Source organism: Oncorhynchus gorbuscha, linkage group LG14 (genome assembly GCF_021184085.1).
Source record: "Oncorhynchus gorbuscha isolate QuinsamMale2020 ecotype Even-year linkage group LG14, OgorEven_v1.0, whole genome shotgun sequence".
NCBI lineage: Eukaryota > Metazoa > Chordata > Actinopteri > Salmoniformes > Salmonidae > Oncorhynchus > Oncorhynchus gorbuscha.
Genome location: NC_060186.1, coordinates 57,110,796 through 57,133,443, shown reverse-complemented (window position 1 = coordinate 57,133,443; position 22,648 = coordinate 57,110,796). Strand labels below are relative to the sequence as shown.

General features: G+C 42.6%; 1 protein-coding gene across 2 annotated transcripts in view; it reads left to right on the top strand.

The window, feature by feature from the left end:
* Positions 1-12,236, top strand: part of LOC123995682 (potassium channel subfamily K member 2-like) — an 89,505-nt gene extending 77,269 nt beyond the window's left edge. For both annotated transcript variants that reach the window (XM_046299342.1, XM_046299341.1), the window contains exon 7: positions 8,067-12,236. In XM_046299342.1, the coding sequence (XP_046155298.1) occupies positions 8,067-8,417 (351 nt within the window). In that variant the 3' untranslated portion in view covers positions 8,418-12,236. The remainder of the gene's footprint in view (positions 1-8,066) is intronic.
* The last annotated feature ends 10,412 nt before the right edge of the window (positions 12,237-22,648 follow it).

Below are 22,648 nucleotides of genomic sequence, written 5' to 3'. Positions count from 1 at the left end.
TACACTAACGGTATCAAACCATGTGTTACACTAACGGCATCAAACCATGTGTTACACTAACGGCATCAAACCATGTGTTACACTAACGGTATCAAACCATGTGTTACACTAACGGCATCAAACCATGTGTTACACTAACGGTATCAAACCATGTGTTACACTAACGGTATCAAACCATGTGTTACACTAACGGTATCAAACCATGTGTTACACTAACGGTATCAAACCATGTGTTACACTAACGGTATCAAACCATGTGTTACACTAACGGTATCAAACCGTTACACTAACAGCATCAAACCATGTGTTACACTAACGGTATCAAACCATGTGTTACACTAACGGTATCAAACCGTTACACTAACGGCATCAAACCATGTGTTACACTAACGGCATCAAACCGTTACACTAACGGTATCAAACCATGTGTTACACTAACGGTATCAAACCATGTGTTACACTAACGGTATCAAACCGTTACACTAACGGTATCAAACCATGTGTTACACTAACGGTATCAAACCATGTGTTACACTAACGGTATCAAACCATGTGTTACACTAACGGTATCAAACCATGTGTTACACTAACGGTATCAAACCATGTGTTACACTAACGGTATCAAACCATGTGTTACACTAACAATATCAAACCATGTGTTACACTAATGGTATCAAACCATGTGTTACACTAAAGGCATCAAACCATGTGTTACACTAACGGTATCAAACCATGTGTTACACTAACGGTATCAAACCATGTGTTACACTAACGGTATCAAACCGTTACACTAACGGTATCAAACCATGTGTTACACTAACGGCATCAAACCATGTGTTACACTAACGACATCAAACCATGTGTTACACTAAAGGTATCAAACCATGTGTTACACTAACGGTATCAAACCATGTGTTACACTAACGGCATCAAACCATGTGTTACACTAAAGGTATCAAACCATGTGTTACACTAACGGTATCAAACCATGTGTTACACTTATCAAACCATGTGTTACACTAACGGTATCAAACCATGTGTTACACTAACGGTATCAAACCATGTGTTACACTAACGGTATCAAACCATGTGTTACACTAACGGTATCAAACCGTTACACTAACGGTATGAAACCATGTGTTACACTAACGGTATCAAACCATGTGTTACACTAACGGTATCAAACCATGTGTTACACTAACGGTATCAAACCATGTGTTACACTAACGGTATCAAACCATGTGTTACACTAACGGTATCAAACCATGTGTTACACTAACGGTATCAAACCATGTGTTACACTAACGGTATCAAACCATGTGTTACCGGTATACACTAACGGTATCAAACCGTTACACTAACGGTATCAAACCATGTGTTACACTAACGGTATCAAACCATGTGTTACACTAACGGTATCAAACCGTTACACTAACGGTATCAAACCATGTGTTACACTAACGGTATCAAACCATGTGTTACATTTACATTTACATTACATTTAAGTCATTTAGCAGACGCTCTTATCCAGAGCGACTTACAAATTGGTGCATTCACCTTATGACATCCAGTGGAACAGCCACTTTACAATAGTGCATCTAAATCTTTTAAGGGGGGGTAGAAGGATTACTTTATCCTATCCTAGGTATTCCTTAGAGAGGTGGGGTTTCAGGTGTCTCCGGAAGGTGGTGATTGACTCCGCTGTCCTGGCGTCGTGAGGGAGTTTGTTCCACCATTGGGGGGCCAGAGCAGCGAACAGTTTTGACTGGGCTGAGCGGGAACTGTACTTCCTCAGTGGTAGGGAGGCGAGCAGGCCAGAGGTGGATGAACGCAGTGCCCTTGTTTGGGTGTAGGGCCTGATCAGAGCCTGGAGGTACTGAGGTGCCGTTCCCCTCACAGCTCCGTAGGCAAGCACCATGGTCTTGTAGCGGATGCGAGCTTCAACTGGAAGCCAGTGGAGAGAGCGGAGGAGCGGGGTGACGTGAGAGAACTTGGGAAGGTTGAACACCAGACGGGCTGCGGCGTTCTGGATGAGTTGTAGGGGTTTAATGGCACAGGCAGGGAGCCCAGCCAACAGCGAGTTGCAGTAATCCAGACGGGAGATGACAAGTGCCTGGATAAGGACCTGCGCCGCTTCCTGTGTGAGGCAGGGTCGTACTCTGCGGATGTTGTAGAGCATGAACCTACAGGAACGGGCCACCGCCTTGATGTTAGTTGAGAACGACAGGGTGTTGTCCAGGATCACGCCAAGGTTCTTAGCGCTCTGGGAGGAGGACACAATGGAGTTGTCAACCGTGATGGCGAGATCATGGTTCGGGCAGTCCTTCCCCGGGAGGAAGAGCAGCTCCGTCTTGCCGAGGTTCAGCTTGAGGTGGTGATCCGTCATCCACACTGATATGTCTGCAAGACATGCAGAGATGCGATTCGCCACCTGGTCATCAGAAGGGGGAAAGGAGAAGATTAATTGTGTGTCGTCTGCATAGCAATGATAGGAGAGACCATGTGAGGTTATGACAGAGCCAAGTGACTTGGTGTATAGCGAGAATAGGAGAGGGCCTAGAACAGAGCCCTGGGGGACACCAGTGGTGAGAGCGCGTGGTGAGGAGACAGATTCTCGCCACGCCACCTGGTAGGAGCAACCTGTCAGGTAGGATGCAATCCAAGCGTGGGCCGCACCGGAGATGCCCAACTCGGAGAGGGTGGAGAGGAGGATCTGATGGTTCACAGTATCGAAGGCAGCCGATAGGTCTAGAAGGATGAGAGCAGAGGAGAGAGAGTTAGCTTTAGCAGTGCGGAGCGCCTCCGTGATACAGAGAGGAGCAGTCTCAGTTGAATGACTAGTCTTGAAACCTGACTGATTTGGATCAAGAAGGTCATTCTGAGAGAGATAGCGGGAGAGCTGGCCAAGGACGGCACGTTCAAGAGTTTTGGAGAGAAAAGAAAGAAGGGATACTGGTCTGTAGTTGTTGACATCGGAGGGATCGAGTGTAGGTTTTTTCAGAAGGGGAACAGCTCTCGCTCTCTTGAAGACGGAAGGGACGTAGCCAGCGGTCAGGGATGAGTTGATGAGCGAGGTGAGGTAAGGGAGAAGGTCTCCGGAAATGGTCTGGAGAAGAGAGGAGGGGATGGGGTCAAGTGGGCAGGTTGTTGGGCGGCCGGCCGTCACAAGACGCGAGATTTCATCTGGAGAGAGAGGGGAGAAAGAGGTCAGAGCACAGGGTAGAGCAGTGTGAGCAGAACCAGCGGTGTCATTTGACTTAGCAAACGAGGATCGGATGTCGTCGACCTTCTTTTCAAAATGGTTGACGAAGTCATCTGCAGAGAGGGGGGGGAGGAGGATTCAGGAGGGAGGAGGATTCAGGAGGGAGGAGAAGGTGGCAAAGAGCTTCCTAGGGTTAGAGGCAGATGCTTGGAATTTAGAGTGGTAGAAAGTGGCTTTAGCAGCAGAGACAGAAGAGGAAAATGTAGAGAGGAGGGAGTGAAAGTATGCCAGGTCCGCAGGGAGGCGAGTTTTCCTCCATTTCCGCTCGGCTGCCCGGAACGGAAACGCCGGTATCAAGCCGTTACACTAACGGTATCAAACCATGTGTTACACTAACGGTATCAAACCGTTACACTAACGGTATCAAATATGGCTCAGGATTAAGACGTTTTACTTACTTGCTTATTTGCGTTGTTTATAACTTATTTTTTAAACTTATTTTGTACATAATGTTGCCGCAACCATCTCTTATGAGCGAAAGAAACTTCTAGACATCAGGACTGCGATTATTGACCACGGACTAGCAGAATCCTCTTTTTCCTTTCACTACTCTGACGAGCACGACTTGAAGAATAGGCTGCTTCCTTGGGAACATGCCCCGGATCTGCGTGAAGAGGAGGCGGAGAAAGAGGGGCCAAAGGTCCGGCTGCCTTCTGAGAATTCGCAGGCGATCAAATAAACCCCCACTTCCCTCTATTCTGCTAGCAAACATGCAATCTTTGGAGAATAAAATCGCAGAGTTTACGGGGAAGATGAAACTACCAACGAGACTTTCAAAACTGTAACATCTTATGCTTCATGGAGTCGTGGCTGAATGACGACAACATCAACATACAACTGGCTGGTTATACGATGTACCGGCAAGATAGAACAGCGGTGTCTGGTAAGACAAGGGGCTTCGGTCTATGTATTCTTGAGCTATTGCTAAGACAGCATTGAATGAGCTGTATTCCGCCATAAGCAAACAAGAAACCGCAAACAAGAAAACTACATTTCTATCAGCATGTTAAATGTGCAACCAGAGGAAAAATGGACCACCTACACGCCACACACAGAGACGCATACAAAGCTCTCCCTCGCCCTCCATTTGGCAAATCTGACCATAACTCTGTCCTCCTGATTCCTGTTTTGTTCTTTTTAAGCAGGAAGCACCAGTGACTAGATCAATAAAAACGTGGTCAGATGAAACAGATGCTAAGCTACAGGACAGTTTTGCTAGCACAGACTGGAATATGTTCCGGGATTCCTCCGATGGCATTGAGGAGTACACCACATCAGTCATTGGCTTCATCAATAAGTGCATCGATGATGTCGTCCCCACAATGACCGTTCGTACATACCCCAACCAGAAGCCATGGATAACAGGCAGCATCTTCACTGAGCAAAAGGCTAGAGCTGCCGCTTTCAAGGAGCGGGACTCTAACCCAGAAGCTTATAAGAAATCCCACTATGCCCTCCAACGAACCATCAAACAGGCAAAGCGTCAATACAGGACTAAGATCGAATCGTACTACACCAGCTCTGACGGTCGTTGGATGTGGCAGGGCTTGCAACCCATTACAGACTACAAGGAGAAGCACAGCCGAGAGCTGCCCAGTGACATGAGCCTACCAGACAAGCTAAACACATGCATGAGAGCACCAGCTGTTCCAGAAGACTGTGTTATCACGCTCTCCGCAGTCAATGTGAGTCAGACCATTAAACAGGTCAACATTCACAAGGCCGCAGGGCCAGCCGGATTACCAGGACATGTGCTGCAGGCAATAGCAGTCAATATTAATCGTCACCGTAATTCAGTCTCATCTGAAAGTTGTAAATTCTTGGTTATCTTCACGAACCCTGCCTAACAACTTGAATCAGCAATACAAAATTGGGTTTAATTATTTATTTACTAAATACCTAACTAATCACACAGAATTACATATACAAAGAATGAATCATACCTTGATTACAAATGACGTCATAAAGGGAAAACGTCCCTAGCGGGCGGAACAGATATGACAGCTGGTTACACAAAAGAAAAGGTCTGGGTTTTTGAGTGAAAGAGCGGGAAGACTGAGGACCAAAGGAAGAAGCTGTGCTTTCGTAAATACAGTATTTTATGCATTCTAAATTACCGCCCATTTGGAAAAGGGAAATGCAATAAATATTTACTCTGAGTTGCGCTTTCGGTAGCTTGGTGGTAGATGGAAGGCCGTGTTTGCAGCTGCTGTTGCTAACTCAACGGCTAGGAGGTATCACTTCTGTAGTGAATAAGAGTTCAAAGTTCATACCATTCACAACCAAAGCTCACGCTGAGGTTGGCTTAGTTCTGTAGTTGACATGTTAGTCCTTTTAACGCAGAGGCTGCAGACCTCACGTACTTGGAACAGGAGGTTATATTGTAGTCAAGGCTTTATATAGGAAGGGATATGTTCAATTGGTTGGATTACCAGAATATAGTTAATTTCCCCTCACCTTCTGATGTTCCCAGAATCTCTATGTTAACCAAGGGGTTTTCAAATGTCACATCAGTAGGGTAGAGAGAGGAAAAAGGGGGGAAGAGGTATTTATGACTGTCATAAACCTACCCCCAGGCCAACGTCATGACAAGAGGGTAGTGCGAACAGCCCAGTACATCACTGGGGCCAAGTGTCCTGCCGTCCAGGACCTCTATACCAGGCGGTGTCAGAGGAAGGCCCTACAAATAGTCAAAGACTCCAGCCACCCTAGTCATAGACTGTTCTCTCTGCTACCGCACAGCAAGTGGTAGCGGAGCGCCATGTCTAGGTCCAAGATGCTTCTAAACAGCTTCTACCCCCAAGCCAAGACTCCTGAACATCTAGTCAAATGGCTACCCACCCCCCCCCCTCACCCCCTCTTTAAACCACTGCTACTCTCTGTTCTCATCTTTGCATAGTCACTTTAAGAACTCTACCTACATGTACATACTACCTCACATAACCGGTGCCCTCGCACATTCTCTGTGTATCGGTACCCCCTCTGTATGTAGTCTCGCTGTTGTTATTTCACTGCTGCTCTTTAATTACTTGTTACTTTTATCTCTTATTCTTATCTGTATTTTTTAAAACTACATTGTTGGTTAGGGGTTCGTAAGTAAGCATTTCACTGTAAGGTCGACCTGTTGTATTCGGCGCATGTGAAATAATTACATTTGATTTGATTTGACTAATTCCCCTCCAGCCATTACCTCAAGCCTGTCCTCCACAATTACGGTGCCACCAACCTCCTGTGATATATATATACAGTTCCAGTCAAAAGTTTGGACACACCTACTCATTCCAGGATTTTTCTTTATTTTTACCATTTTCTACATTTTTGATTAATAGTGAAGACATCAACACTATGAAATAACACATAAGGAATCATGTAGGACCAATGAAGTGTTAATCCCATCAAAATATATTTTATATTTGCGATTCTTCAAAGTAGCCACTCTTTGCCTTGATAACAGCTTTGCACACTCTTGGCATTCTCTCTAACAGCTTCATGGGGTAGTCATCTGGAATGCATTTAAATTAACAGGTGTGCCTTGCTAATTTGTGGAATTTCTTTCCTTAATGTGTTTGAGCCAATCAGTTGTGTTGTGACATGGTAGGGGTGGTATACAGAAGATAGCTCTATTTGGTAAAAGTTCCAGTACATATTACGGCAAGAACAGCTCAAATAAGCAGAGAAACGACAGTCCATCGTTACTTTAAGACATGAAGGTCAATATATCCAGAAAATGTCAAGAACTTTTAAACTTTCTTCAAGTGCAGTCGCAACAACCGTCAAGCGCTATGATTAAACTGGCTCTCATGAGGAATGCCACAGGAAAGGAAGACCCAGAGTTACTTCTGATGCAAAGGACAAGTTCTTTAGAGTTACTAGCTTCAGAAATTGCAGCCCAAATAAATGCTTCACAGAGTTGAAGTAACAGACACATCTCAACATTAATTGTTCAAAGGAGACTGAGTGAATCAGGCCTTTGTGGTCGAATTCCTGCAAAGAAACCACTACTAAAGGACACCAATAATAAGAAGCGACTTGCTTGGGCCAAGAAACATGAGCAATGGACATTAGACGGGTGGAAATCTGTCCTTTGATCTGATGAGTCCAAATGAGATTTTTGGTTCCAAACTCTGTGTCTTTGTGACCGCATGTGTGGTTCCCACTGTGAAGCATGAAGGAGGAGTTGTGATGGTGTGGGGGTGCTTTGCTGGTGACACTGTCGGTGATTTATTTAGAATTCAAGTTACACTTAACCAGCATGGCTACCACAGCATTCTTCAGCGATACGCCATCCCATCTGGTTTGTGTTTAGTGGGACTATCATTTGTTTTTCAACAGGATAATGATCCTACACACTGTGTAAGGGCTATTTGACCAAGAAGGAGAGTGATGGAGTGCTGCATCAGATGACCTGGCCTCCACAATTACCCGACCTCAACCAAATTGAGATAGTTTGGGATGAGTTGGACCACAGAGTGAAAGAAAGAATGCCAAGAGTGTGCAAAGCTGTCATCAAGGAAAGGGGTGGCTACTTTGAAGAATGTAAAATGTATTTTGATTTGTTTAACACTTTTTTGGTTACTACCTGATTCCATATGTTTCATTTCATAATTTTGATGTTTTCACTATTCTACATTCTAGAAAATAGTAAAAATGAAGAAAAACCTTTGAATGAGTAGGTATGTCCAAACTTTTGACTGGTACTGTGTATATAAAGAGTATTTGAATAGGTCAAATACATTAGGAATTCTTGATGAATCTGGGGGAAAGTCTCCTCCCTCTCTATCTCTTTCTCTCTTTCTTTCTGTAGGTAGGGGAGTTCCGGATCCATGCAGCAGAGTGGACGGCAAATGTGTCGGCTGAGTTCAAGGAGACACGGCGTCGCCTGAGCGTAGACATCTCGAACAAGTTTGAGCGTGCCGCCTCCATTAAGCGTCGACTGTCCTCAGAGCTGGGCCTCAACCCCATCACCCAGGAGATGACCCCGGGCAGGAGGACGCTGTCCGTGAACCTGGGGCCAGGGGATGAGAGGGAGGCCTACCCCAACCTGGCTCTTTCCCTCACTCCTGTCCCTGGAGGCCTGGCCCGCAATGGCAGTGGACTCTACCTGAACGGACTCAGTCCGGACTACGCTGAGGTAGCCATCATAGAGAGCCTCTAGTGGTTGTGGATGGAACATGGAGGTGAGAAACATTTATGGTCATCAGTGGAGATCATTAAGTGAGACTAACACACACACGCACGCTTGTGTGTTCATGCTCACACTTGTGCTCATTGGTTAAGAGGCTGGTTGGAGAGACAGACACTTCAAGCTGAGATCTCAGGCATACTGTAGGTGAGTTTTCAGACATACAACCATGCACACACACATGTTCGTCAAAGGTGATGAGATGCATACACACACTAGGCTGTGCAGTAATCGATTGAGTGCTGTGAGGGAGAGAGACACTGGTCGATCATCACTTACAGTAGATCGATCATCACACACAAGTACACACACACACACACACACTAATTGATGGAGCTTGTGGAGAGACACGCGTTACTGCTCCCACTCCACCTGAAAACACAGAGAGGCTCTGAAGTCTGCATCAGATGAAGAGGTTCTTCACTGTCCAACACTGTATCATCCAAGATGAAACTTTCTCTAAGGCCTTTTACCCAACAAGTGTTAGGTTCTCACCAGGAGGCAACAATCATCACCAAACTTACGGAGCATGCAGTTGATGTATTTCCAAGATTGTGTCTCTTTTGTATGGTTCCTGTATTCAGACTACTAGGGCAGCATTTATTTGATGCCTTGCTTTCAGTAATGACACCGCTTACAGTTTTAAAGCAGAATGTTTGGATCATTTTTTTTACCTTCAAGATGGACATGCAGCTTTTTACCTAAGGAATATTCCTAGTGCCTTAAATAATGGAAGAACACTTTGAACAGTGTTTTGGATTGCCGGTGCATGTTGGACTGAGTCTTATCTATTTGGGTCGTTATCAAGTCTTAATTCTTACTTAAGCAATCCTTGAGAATATTTGTACATTATTTATGTGTCTTTTAGAGAACACAGCAACACATCAAGTAACAAAGAGAAGGTGCATGGAAGGATATGAACTTTGACCTTTTGAAGTGGAGATTTAACAGAAGACAGAGCATGCAAGCATATTTCCGATTGGAGCTGGACTGACTGGGATATTTCTGACCTCTGTCTGTCTGTGTGTGTGTCAACCATTTTGTCCCTGTTACTGTCCCACTGTCCCCTGCCTGCAATGGTGACTTTGTCATTCAGGCGCATTACTGATAGAATGTCACTCTCTTCCTCCTACTCCTCCTGTTCCTCTCCTCTTCATCCCTCCTCCTCTCCTCCCACTCATAGACAAACGTAGACACCATTTATCAAAGAGAGAAATGGTCCAACAGAAGCATGTCAAACATTCACCTCTATGGTTGCCTTCAGTAACTCTGTATCCCAACAACTCATCCATTCATGTGGAAATAGTAAGGTAAGATATGTATTTATCTCAATGTTAAGTCCATCAAAAGCAGAAGTGATCTGCACACATAGTACAAAGACTCTAAGATTCTTCTTTTGCCATCCTTGGTTGGTTTTCTTAATGCAGCAGGGGGAGCGAGAGGGGGTGTTAAACACAGACGTTTGGCTAATTCTTCGTCATTAAGTCCCTCACTTGGTCTGCACATCACTATTTCTGGGGTTAAACAGATTACTCATCATTAAAAGAAACTCTTCCTGTGTCCACCTGTGAATAACAGTATGGTATCTAAGCAATGCTCGAGGAAGACAGGGCTTATATCATGGAGTTCCATAGTGATAAATACTTCTCAATGGGTGGTGGATGTAGAAGGCAGATTAGGGAAATAGCTTGGTAGCCTCAAGGTTTAATCCGGCTTCTCTCCTCTGACAGGCTATTCATCATGTTGGATAGAAATATATTTGGGACATACATATATTGTATTTTCTTATACAAATCAGGCCCATTTTATGCATTTTACTCACTGTTTATTTTGATTGGGTGTGTGGGTAATGGGCATGGTTATTGGCATGGTTATGGGCTTGGTTATGCAATGTGTTATAAGGCTGAGGGGAGACTCAATGACAAAATTACTTGGATTGTTACTTCAATGAGGGGAGACGCAATGAAAAAATGACTTGGATTGTTACTTCAATGAGGGGAGACGCAATGACAAAATGACTTGGATTGTTACTTCAATGAGGGGAGACGCAATGAAAAAATGACTTGGATTGTTACTTCAATGAGGGGAGACGCAATGAAAAAATGACTTGGATTGTTACTTCAATGAGGGGAGACGCAATGACAAAATGACTTGGATTGTTACTTCAATGAGGGGAGACGCAATGAAAAAATGACTTGGATTGTTACTTCAATGAGGGGAGACGCAATGAAAAAATGACTTGGATTGTTACTTGAATGTATTATTTATTCTGTGCTTTCTTATTTACAATCACGTATTTAATGTCATATCTTGCCAAAACATCATGCATGTACTTCTCATGTGCATCATACAATACAAAACAAAGTGTCTTACAAATGCCCCTTTCATCAAGAAACAGGTTTACATTTAACTTTCAATTGTGATCAGGGTAATGGTTGTTAACTGAACGTATGAATGTTTGAATGGTGAGAAAGCAGCTCACCTGTGATACAAATCAGTATTTGAAATCCATCCATTTATTTTATTTAACCTCTATTGAACTAGGCAAGTCAGTTAAGAACAAATTCTTATTTACAATGACAGCCTACACCAGCCAAACCCAGATGACGCTGGGCCAATTGTGCACCGCCCTATGGAACACCCAATCACAGCCAGTTGTAATACAGCCTGGATTCAAACCAGGGTGTCTATAGTGACACCTACTAGCACTGAGATGCAGTGCCTTAGAGTGCTGCACCACTCGGGAGCCCATGTCTGCAGATTTCGGGAGATGACATGGAAACCGAGCATTAGGGGCAAGAGTGAGGGCTGTAACCTTCAAATAGTTGTTGGTTTTGCTAGGGTATTGGGGACGGGGATGGCGGATGGGTGTAAGCAGCTGCCTCTAGTGCTAACGGTTGCATGTTTGAATCCAGCAATAGAAAGTTGTTTTTGAGATTTGGTATAGGCTTAAAAAACAAAAATCTCTTTCATCCATCTGCTTCCAGTGCCAAAGGTTGCATATTAGAATCCAGAGATAGAAAGTAGTTTTGTAGATTTTAATTTGAAACCTATCCCAAACCTTAACCCTTACCTTAACCCTTCAGAGTTAATGCCTAAACATAACCTTTAAACACTTTGAAATTTGACGTTTGGAACTATTTTGAATTTTGACATTTGAGTAACATGGATGAACATCTAATTCTGACGTGAAGCTGTGAGAGCATGTTGGAGAAACAAATGTTTATTTACAGTACAAATCTGAGCAGGCATCATTGCCATCACGGCACTATTTTATGTGTACAGTACAGTATAAAAGTGAATCATGTGTTACTGGGGGCGAAAGACATCCAATGTCAAGAAGTGTCCTAATACTCTTAAATGGTGTATTTTCCTTGTCTCCTTAGCTTTCCTTTATGACCCCTGATGTCAAATGACTGCATAGGTTTCCCCCATAGCTATATCTGCCATATCCTATCAAATCAAGTGATCATGACGAACAAGGAGACGAGGATACAGTAGAAAGCTATTTATCAGTATTGGGACAGTCCATTATCAGTGTGGTAATGAGGGAGAATGCTCACACAGCTCAGAGCAGAGGCCCATGGGAGTTCACTCGTACAACTTCTGCCCGGGCTGTTGTATGATGGACAGGCACTGTAAGGAGTCCTGTCACCACCAGAGAAAAACTAGCGCATCACGTTATATAAGCATATCTACAGCCCACAGGGGGACTCAGAGAGAGAGAGAGAGAGAGAGAGAGAGAGAGAGAGAGAGAGTGTGTGTGTGTGTGTGTGTGTGTGTGTGTGTGTGTGTGTGTGTGTGTGTGTGTGTGTGTGTGTGTGTGTGTGTGTGTGTGTGTGTGTGTGTGTGTGTGTGTGTGTGTGTGTGTGTGTGTGTGTGTGTGTGTGTGTGTGTGTGTGTGTGTGTGTGCGTGCGTGCGTGCATGCTCGCATACGTGTAGTATATGTGATCATCACTAATCATTTTCCATCCCCCCCTGAAGGATCTTGGTAGTGTCACATAATTTTTCAAGGGTAAAGACACGTCATAATCACGTCTGTGGTTTGCATCAATGTCCAGACTCAATCATTTTGAATATTCCTCAGCCTTTTTTACAGAAATGGATACTGAGAGTCATTATGAATGTAAACATGCTCATGATCTAACATTGTGATGTGTGTGCCCAGAAGCATTCAAGTTGTCTCGATGATTACAACGTATATCAAGAGAAAAGAACAGTTAGTTCTTTCATTTATTCCTAATAAACGGGGATGTGTATATAACACCATGTTGCATGTTCATTTATTCACTACTTCCAGTGTTTGTAAATGCATATATATTTCCAGCTGTGCTTTGCTTCCAATAAGAGGTTTGGACGACAATTTTTCCATGTATCATGAAATGTGTCAACGTCTGTGTGTGAATTCTTCAGACCACAACAACCTTAAAGTATTTTTATATAAAGTACTCTCAAGGTCAATGCTTTGTTCCTGCACAGAAAGCAACACTCAGACCCAGAAGATTGCAATTAACAGGAAAAGGAAACTCAATATGACCAAATAAAATGTACAGACTGACAGTATACTGTACCAAGCTTTCAGTCTCTAGACCTTGACCAGATACCATACAATACATAAAAGGTTGTTATTGCAGATTGCTAGATGGCATTAAGTAATGTCAGTTGTAAATGCAATAACTCATGCTTGTGATTCTAACCCCAGCTGGTTGTCCTTTGCTCTGTATAAATCCTTTCTGAAAATGTCTGTGCCTCAAAATGCAGAAGAACATAGACCCTACTGTACCAAACTGCTAGATGCTTTAAGTCTCCCTCAGATATCATTGTGAGTGGGGAAGGCAATCCTCCGTAAGATGATGTAATTATTATCTAATGAAAGGTTTGGGTTTCTGAATCACAAGTGTGTGAGGCGGGAGAACATGTTCTATGTGACCTCACAGGTACAGTGTACAGAGCCTAATCATCCAATCATTGCATCAGAACAGTGAAAAAAAGAACATTGCATTAGCCGAAAACTTGAGATGTTCGCCCTGGCCCTGTCCACAGAGACAGGTATAATCAGACACAGATGCTCAACCTCAGCTGCCTTACTGTACAGTATACAAATGTATTAAAAATAAAAACAGAAATACCTTATATACTGTACATGACGTAACTATTCAAACCATTTGCTATGAGACTCGAAATTGAACTAAGGTGCATCTTGTTTCTGTTGATTATCCTTGAGATGTTTCTACAACTTGATTGGAGTTCACCTGTGGTAAGTTCAATTGATAGGCGTGTGACTTTCCAAATCAGACCCAAGCTATATAAGGTAGCACAGTTGACAGAGCATGTCAGAGCATGTCAGTGCATGTCAGAGCATGTCAGAGCATGTCAGAGCTCCGAGATAGGGTTGTGTCAAGGCACATACCTCAGGAAAGGTACCAAAACATTTGAAGGTCCCAAAGTACACAGTGGCCTCTATCATTCTTAAATGGAAGAAGTTTAGAAACAACAAGACTTCCTAGAGCTGCCTGGCCTTGGTCAGGGAGGTGACCAAGAACCCAATGGTCTCTGACAGAGCTCCAGAGTTCCTCTGTGTAGATGGGAGAACCTTCCAGAAGGACAACCATCTCTGCAGCACTCCACCAATCAGGCCTTTATGGTGAAGTGGCCAGACGGAAGCCTGCTCCTCAGTAAAAGGCACATGACAGCCCGCTTGGAGTTTTCCTAAAGACTCTCAGACCACGAGAAACAAGATTCTCTGGTCTGACGAAACCAAGATTGAACTATTTGGCCTGAATGCCAAGCGTCACGTCTGGAGGAAACATGGTGGTGGCAGCATCATGCTGTGGGGATGTTTTTCAGCGGCAGGGACTGTGAAACTAGTCAGGATTGAGGGAAACATGAACAGAGCAAAGTACAGAGAGATCCTTGATAAAAAACCTGCTTCAGAGCGCTCAGGATTTCAGAACGGGGGCGAAGGTTCACTTTCCAACAGGACAACGACCCTAAGCACACAGCAGCCAAGACAAAAGCAGGAGTGGCTACGGGACAAGTTTCTGAATGTCCTTGAGTGGCTCAGCTAGAGCCTGGGCTTGAAGCCGATCTAACATCTCTGGAGAGACCTAAAAATAGCTGTGCAGCAACGCTCCCCATCCAACCTGACAGAGCTTGAGAGGATCTGTAGAGAAGAATGGGAGCAACTCCCCAAATACAAGTGTGCCAAGCTTGTAGCATCATAACCAAAAAGACTCAAGGCTGTAATCACTGTCAAAGGTGGTTCAACAAGGTACTGAGTAAAGGGTCTGAATACTTATGTAAATGTGATATTTCAGTTTTATAGAAAACTGTTTTTGCTTTGTCATTATGGGGTATTGTGTGTAGATTGACGTGGGGGACAAAAACAATTTAATCTTTTTTAGAATAAGGCTGTAACGTAACAAAATGTGGAAAAAGTCAAGGGGTCTGAATGCTTTCCGAATGTACTGTATGTACACTACCTTTCAAAAGTCCATTTGAAATGTCCTTGTTTTTTTTTAAAGAAAAGCACATTTTTGGTCCATTAAAATAACATAAAATTGATCAGAAATACAGAGTAGACATTGTTAATGTTGTAAATGACTATTGTAGCTGGAAACTGCTGGAATACCTATATAGGCGTACAGAGGCCCATTATCAGCAACCATCACTGTGTTCCAATGGCACGTTGTGTTAGCTAATCCAAGTTTATAATTTTAAAAGGCTAATTGATAATTAGAAAACCATTTTGCAATTATGTTAGCACAGCTGAAAACTGTTGTTCTGATTAAAGAAGCAATAAAACTGGCCTTCATGAGACTAGTTGTGTGTCTGGACATCAGCTTTTGTGGGTTCGATTACAGGCTCAAAATGGCCAGAAACAAAGAACTTTCTGAAACTCGTCAGTCTATTCTTGTTCTGAGAAATGAAGGCAAGATATTCCATAAAAAGTCAGCCGTTTCCATCAACAATAGTCATTTACAACATGAACAATGTCTACACTGTATTTGTGGTGAATTTGATGTTATTTTAATGGATACCTTTTTTTCAAAAACAATGACATTTCTAAGTGACCCCAAACTTTTGAATGGTAGTGTATATGTAACTGCCAGAATAATAGAAACACCAACAAGCCGCCAGAACAGCTTCAATGATCCTATGTGTAGATTCTACAAGTGTCTCAAACTCTTTTGGAGGGATAACACATTCTTCCAAGAGAAATTCTATCATCTGGTATTTTGCTGATGGTGGTGAAAAACGCTGTCTCAGGTACCACTCCAGAATCTCCCATAAGTGATCAACTGGGTTGAGATCTGGTCACTGAGACAGCCGTGGCATATGGTTTACATCGTTTTCATGCTCATAAAAACCATTCAGCGACCACTTGTGCACCGTGGATGTGGGCATTGTCACCCACTATCAAGATAAGGTGATCAGTCAGAATGTCTGTGTATTTACTGTCGTTTACCTTGCCCTCTAAGGGGTTGAGTAGACCTAAACCATGCCAGGAAAATACACCCACACCACAACAGAACCGCCAGAACCCTCAATTACTCAAGTGTTTCCATTCTTTTTGGCAGTTACCTGTATTTTACAATGACCTACATACTTGACATACCTCACTACATGACAATCCACACACACACGCACACACGAACCAAGCCTTTATTTCCTGTCTGGACTTGATTGAATGACTGATTGAAGGATTGAGTGATTGACTGAGTTCTTAATGCGTTTGTACTCTGACTGAAAAAGATGTGTCAGGCTCAGTCAGACAGGGATCATCTGAGGACGAGTCAAGACAAGCTGGTGTTAGATTGAGATATGCTAGAGCTGTGTGTGTGGTTGTGTGTGTGTGGGGGGGGGGGCATAGAGGAGGGTTTGATTTGATTTCTACATCACTGAGAGTCTTTTAAAACATTATTATTCTGTTCATTATTGTACACTTGGATTTTGTTCTTTAACTTTTACCTCCTTTAGTCATGAGACAAGCCTCTGCTAAGCTAGATGCTGTTCATTAATTTAAAGCATTTCCCAGCCAATGCTTACAAACCCAGAGGAGGCAATGTACGAGAAATGCTAGCACTGTGACACTTGCTATTGCCAAACTGCCTCGTTAGGAAAATGCATGTATAGCACAAGCAACAGAGCATCTCGTGAAATGGAGAGTATCGGTTTTATGTTCTCATCAATGGTCTTTGTGAGGTAGCTTTAGGCCACTCAAACTGTTTCCACTTCTAAGAAATGAGAGGAAGAGACATTTTTGATTCTGAGAAAACCTCTGACTGTCACTGTCACCCTGCTTTCATCCTCTACAGACAATAGCCTCAAGATTCAGTTAATGGTCACAGCAGCTCAAATGGAGGGGAAAAACACAGCTTGATTAATTTTTATCTCACAGACCAGAGTTTGAAACTGCTAATCTAATAAATAACTGCTGAGAACAATAGTAACACAACAATAGAGGAACAGTAAAACTGATGCAGCAAAAGGTACATCACACTTTTTTAAAGATCAATAAAAACTAGTGGTTTGAAAATGTGTTATTAGACTTGTGGTGTGGTTAAAAAACGATTTACTGTGTCCTTAAAGAGCCCTATTCAACCAACCACTGTGATACCAGCTTTCTGGAAACAGGACAAAACACAATTCTTCAAAAAGGCACATTTGGACTTGTTAACTGTAATGGCGTTCGTCTGTTGAAGGAGAAGCGGACCAAAATGCAGCGTGGTGGTTACTCATGTTCTTTAATGAAGAAAAGCGATACATGAAATAACTTATAAATATTACAAAACAACAAACGGAACGTGAAAACCTATACAGCCTGTCTGGTGAAATAACTAACACAGAGACAGGAACAATCACCCACAAAATACACAGTGAAACCCAGGTTACCTAAATATGGTTCCCAATCAGAGACAACGAGAATCACCTGACTCTGATTGAGAACCGCCTCAGGCAGCCAAGCCTATGCTAGACACACCCCTAATCAGCCACAATCCCAATGCCTACAAAAAAAACAATACGACAACACAATAAACCCATGTCACACCCTGGCCTGAACAAATAATTAAAGAAAACACAAAATACTAAGACCAAGGCGTGACATTAACAACATTTTTCTCAGACATGTACAATGTGTGTACAAAACATTAAGGACACCTGCTCTTTCCATGAAGTAGACTGACCAGGTGAATCCAGGTGAAAGCTATGATCCGTTATTGATGTCACTTGTTAAAACCACTTCAATAAGTGTAGCTGAAGGGGGGGAGACGGGTTAAAGAAGGATTTTCAAGCCTTGCGACAACGGAGACATGGATTGTGTGTGTACCATTCAGAGGACAGGGCAAGGTGGGGCAAGACAAGATTTAAGTGCCTTTGAGCGGGGTATTGTAGTAGGTGCCAGGTGCACCGGTTTGTGTCAAGAACTGCAACGCTGCTGGGTTTTTCACACCCAAAGGACATCCAGCCAACTTGACACAACTGTGGGAAGCATTGGAGTCAACATGGGACAGCATCCCTGTGGAACGCTTTCCACACCTTGTAGACTTCATGCCCCAATGAATTGATGCTGTTCTGAGGGCAAACCAGGGGGGGTGCAACTCAATATTAGAAAGGTGCCCATAATTGTTTGTACACTCAGTGCCTTCAGAAAGTGTTCATACTGCTTGACATACTGATTTTATTGTGTGACAGCCTGAATTCAAAATGGATTCAATCTTTTTTTTCACCCATCTACACATAATATCCCATAATGACAAAGTGAAAACAGGTTTTTAGATGTTTTTGCAAATGTATTGAAAATGAAATGCAGAAATATGTCATTTAAGTAAGTATTCACAACCCTGAGTCAATTCTTTGCAGAAGCACCTTTGGCAGCAATTAGAGCTGTGAGTCTTTCTGGGTAAGTCTCTAAGAGATTTCCACACCTGGATTGTGCAACATTTGTCCATTATTCTTTTCAAAATTCTATAAGTTCTGTCAAATTGGTTGTTGATCATTGCTAGACAACCATTTTCAGGTCTTGACATAGATTTTCAAGTAGATTGAAGTCAAAACTGTAACTCGGCCACTCAGGAACATTCACTGTCTTCTTGGTAAGCAATTCCAGTGTGGATGTGGCCTTGTGTTTTAGGTTATTGTCGTGTTGAAAGGTGAATTATGGAAAGTAGTGTCTGGTGGAAAGCAGACTGAACCAGGATTTTGCTTGTGCTTAGCTCCATTCCGTTTCTTTCATATCCTAAAAAACTCCCCAGTCCTTAACGATTACAAGCATACCCATAACATAATGCAGCCCCCACTATGCTTGAAAGAGTGGTACTCAGTAATGTGCTTTATTGGATATGCCCCAAACATAACATGTTATATTCAAGACAAAACAGTTATTGCCTTGCTACATTTTTTGCAGTATTACTTTAGTGCCTTGTTGCAAACAAGATGCATGTTTTGCAATATTTTTATTCTGTACAGCCTTCCATCTTTTCACTCTCTAAATTAGGTTAGTATTGTGGAATAACTACAATGTGGTTGATCCATCCTCAGTTTTCTCCTATCACAGCCATTAAACTCTGTAACTGTTTTAAAGTCACCATTGGCTTCATGGTGAAATCCCTGAGCGGTTTCCTTTGTTTCCGGCAACTGAGTTAGGAATGATGCCTGTATATTTGTAGTGACTTGGTGTATTGATACACCATCCAAAGTGTAATTAATAACTTCACCATGCTCAAGAGGATATTCAATGTCTGCTTTTCTAAATATTTATGAGGCACTGGAAAACCTCCCTGGTCTTTGTGGTTGATCCTGTTTTTGAAAATGACTGCTCGACAGAGGGACCGTTACAGTGAACTGTATGTGTGGGGTATCGAAATAAGGTAGTCATTCAAAAATCATGTTCAACGCTATTATTGCAAACAGAGTGAGTCCATGCAGCCTTTTATGTGACTTGTTAAGAAAATATTTACTTCTGAACTTATTTAGGCTTGCCATAACCAACGGGTTGAATAGTTATCACTCAAGACGTTTCAGCTTTGAATTTTTAATTTAAACTATTTAAAAAATACTTAAACATAATTTTACTTTGACATTATGGGGTATTGTGTGCAGGCCGGTGACAAAACATCTAAATGTAACATTTTAAATTCAAGCTATAACACAACAAAATGTGGAAACATTCAAGGGGTGTGAATACTTTCTGAAGACACTGTAACGTTGAACATGGCTACTCTTCCGCTGCAGGGGACAAGTGGTATGTTTGACTGTTTGACCTTTATGTTGCCTGTGACAGGGTGTCCATGGGGCTGTGGGGTCCCCTCCCATGCTGAGAGGATGAATAGTCCTCTGACCTTCTCTCTGCCCAAGCCCACCTACTGGGTGGCTAGATAAAACATGGGCTGGTGTCAGGGTGTTATTTTAGGAATCAGATACATGTTATGAGATGTTATACCGCATTGTGGCCCCTACATTACAGCACTATACTGGAGCCATTGTTTAATTAACTCTGTCTTCCGGGCATATCCACATGGTTAATTAATGTGGTTCATTCAGTATCTTGTTTGTGTTTTGATGTCATCTTTATTAACTGCTCTGTTCCTCCAAAATTTCCACATTTGACTTTTCCTTTTTGGGTTGTTCCATGTCATTTCAGCAAGCCATGACACACACCATCTCAGATTGTTTCTGAAATCATTATTACTATTATTACGATTAGCATTCCTGCAAGATCGTTTTATTGAAATATAATGAGATCTCTGAGAAATTAAGCTAATTGATCACAGCCAAGTTGGCCATTTTAATATATAGCATTTATATAATATTCAACAAATATAGTATTTAACATCCAACTTGCAACAACAAAACAACAAACAAGCAGAATATCATGACAGAAGGTCAACCAATAGAGGCCAAGTCTTTGAAAGCGACATCCTCTGCAGATTATGACTTGAGCGGATGGAGCTGGTCAGAGGATGGTAAATGATGGCGATGGAGTCTGCTGGTGACCTTGTAGAGGGCCTTTCTGGGAATCAGCCTGAGTCATATAGCCACTGGACTGTTCCTCTTCCACTCTGTGAATCACCCACTTGGGTGAGCCACAGCAACTGGGAGCCAGAAAGCTCACCACACTAAGATAAAAATAGTAACCAGTCAACTTCTCTACGAGCCCTCTGCCTCAGCACTGTTGTATTCCTCCATCCATCATTCTTGTCACGCTTCAAGCAACTCTTCACATGATGTTATCAAAGATCAGGAACTGGCAGCCAGGATATAGGATGGGACAACTTCAGTGACTAATTCATCTGAACGGGGGGGAATCACCAAATCTCTGGGTATGCATTACATAGGATGAAGAAATAATACTCGGGGGGAGGGGAGGATGGTGGATTTTTTTGAGGTGGAACGACCCTTTTAGCAATTCTCTGTGTCTGAGAGATGCAGGAGACAGCATGGTGGTTGCTATAGAAACAGTTCATTAGGGTTGAGAGCTTGGGTAATGTTTTATATCTGCAGCACCAGACGTGCGAGGGGAAGCTATATTCCCCTGACAGACATACAGAAAGACAGACAGACAGACAGACAGACTAGGCCTATGCATAGCCTCGGGATGATGTTTGAGTTGGGAGTGCTGGAGGATGCGGGGGGGGGGGTCCTTTATAATAAATAATGCATCTACACTGAGTATAAAAACATTAAGAACAGTCGCTCTTTCTATTGAGCAGGTGACTGACCAGGTGAATCCGGGTGAAAGCTAAGATCCCTTATTGATGTCCCTTGTTAAATCCACTTCAATCAGTGTAGATGAAGGAGAGGAGACAGGTTAAAGAAGGATTTTTAAGCCTTGAGACAATTGAGACATTGATTGTGTATGTGTGCCATTCAGAGGGTGAATGAGCAAGACAAAATATTTAAGTGCCTTTGACCTGGGTATGGTAGTAGGTCCCAGGCGCACCGGTTTGTGTTAAGAACTGCAATGCTGCTGGGTTTTTCATGCTCAACAGTTTCCCGTGTGTATCAAGAATGGTCCACCAGCCAAAGGACATCCAGCTAACTTGACACAACTGTGGGAAGCATTGGATTCAACATGGGCCAGCATCCCTGTTGAACACCTAAGACGCCTTGTAGAGTCCATGCCCTGACGAATTGAGACTGTTCAGAGGGCCTTTTCTTTTTCTTCGTATTTATAATAATTTATTATATCATTATTATTATTATTATATTATATGCAGTACTTGTTTTGTTTCATTCTCTTGAAACATTTTTGTTGACTAATTTCAGTTCAATCTGTCTTTTTAATTGTGTGCCCTATATTTAGATTAACATTGGTTATAAGTAGGCCTGTTGTAAAATAAATATCACTAGCGTATTGCTGTCCTTGGTTGGGTATGGTGGGCACTAGCCTTTCTTGGTAATTGCTGCAATATAGTCTGTTCAAAACTTTTGTGGAGGTCTAAAACAGTTCTCAAGGGTTTTGTTTCATTCTGTTGAGACATTTTCTTTGGCCAATTTAAGTTCCAACTGTAACGTCCTATAATACAATTTATGTAATGGATTCCTAAACATTCGGAAAAGGGAATACCTAACCAGTGCCCAACTGAATGCTTTCAACCAAAATGTGTCTTTCACATTTAATCCAAACCCACCTCAGAGAGGTGCGGGAAGGCAGCCTTAATCGACATCCACATCATCATCGCCTGGTGTGCATTTGTTGTTGGGGGTTAATTGCCTCACTCAAAGGCAGAACGGCAGATTGTTCCACCTTGCTGGCTCAGGAACTTGAACCAGTGATCTTTCAGTTACTGGCCCAATGCTCTTAACCGCTAGGTTACCTGCCACCTGTGCCTGCACTGCCCTGATTCATTTACTGTTCAAATCTCTGACAACTGAACCGTGAGGTGGACAATTATTGTTTTAGCAAGTAAAACCAATAAAACAATAGGCTATAAAGTTCTGCGAAAAACAGGGAATAGTGTTTTGTCATTTGTTAAAGGCTGTTTATAATGACATGTAAATGTGGCTAATTTGGCCAATATCCCTTGTTTTTTGATGGTGCTGGCTGCGTGGGTGTACACGCTAATGGGTTAAGCATCCAATGCATACGGATGACCAGTACATTTCTCAAACATCCGATAAATGTAAATCTTCACTGTCACTTGTTCGGCACCAAATTTTGCAAACGGAAACCCTGACATATATTATATATAAACTCAGC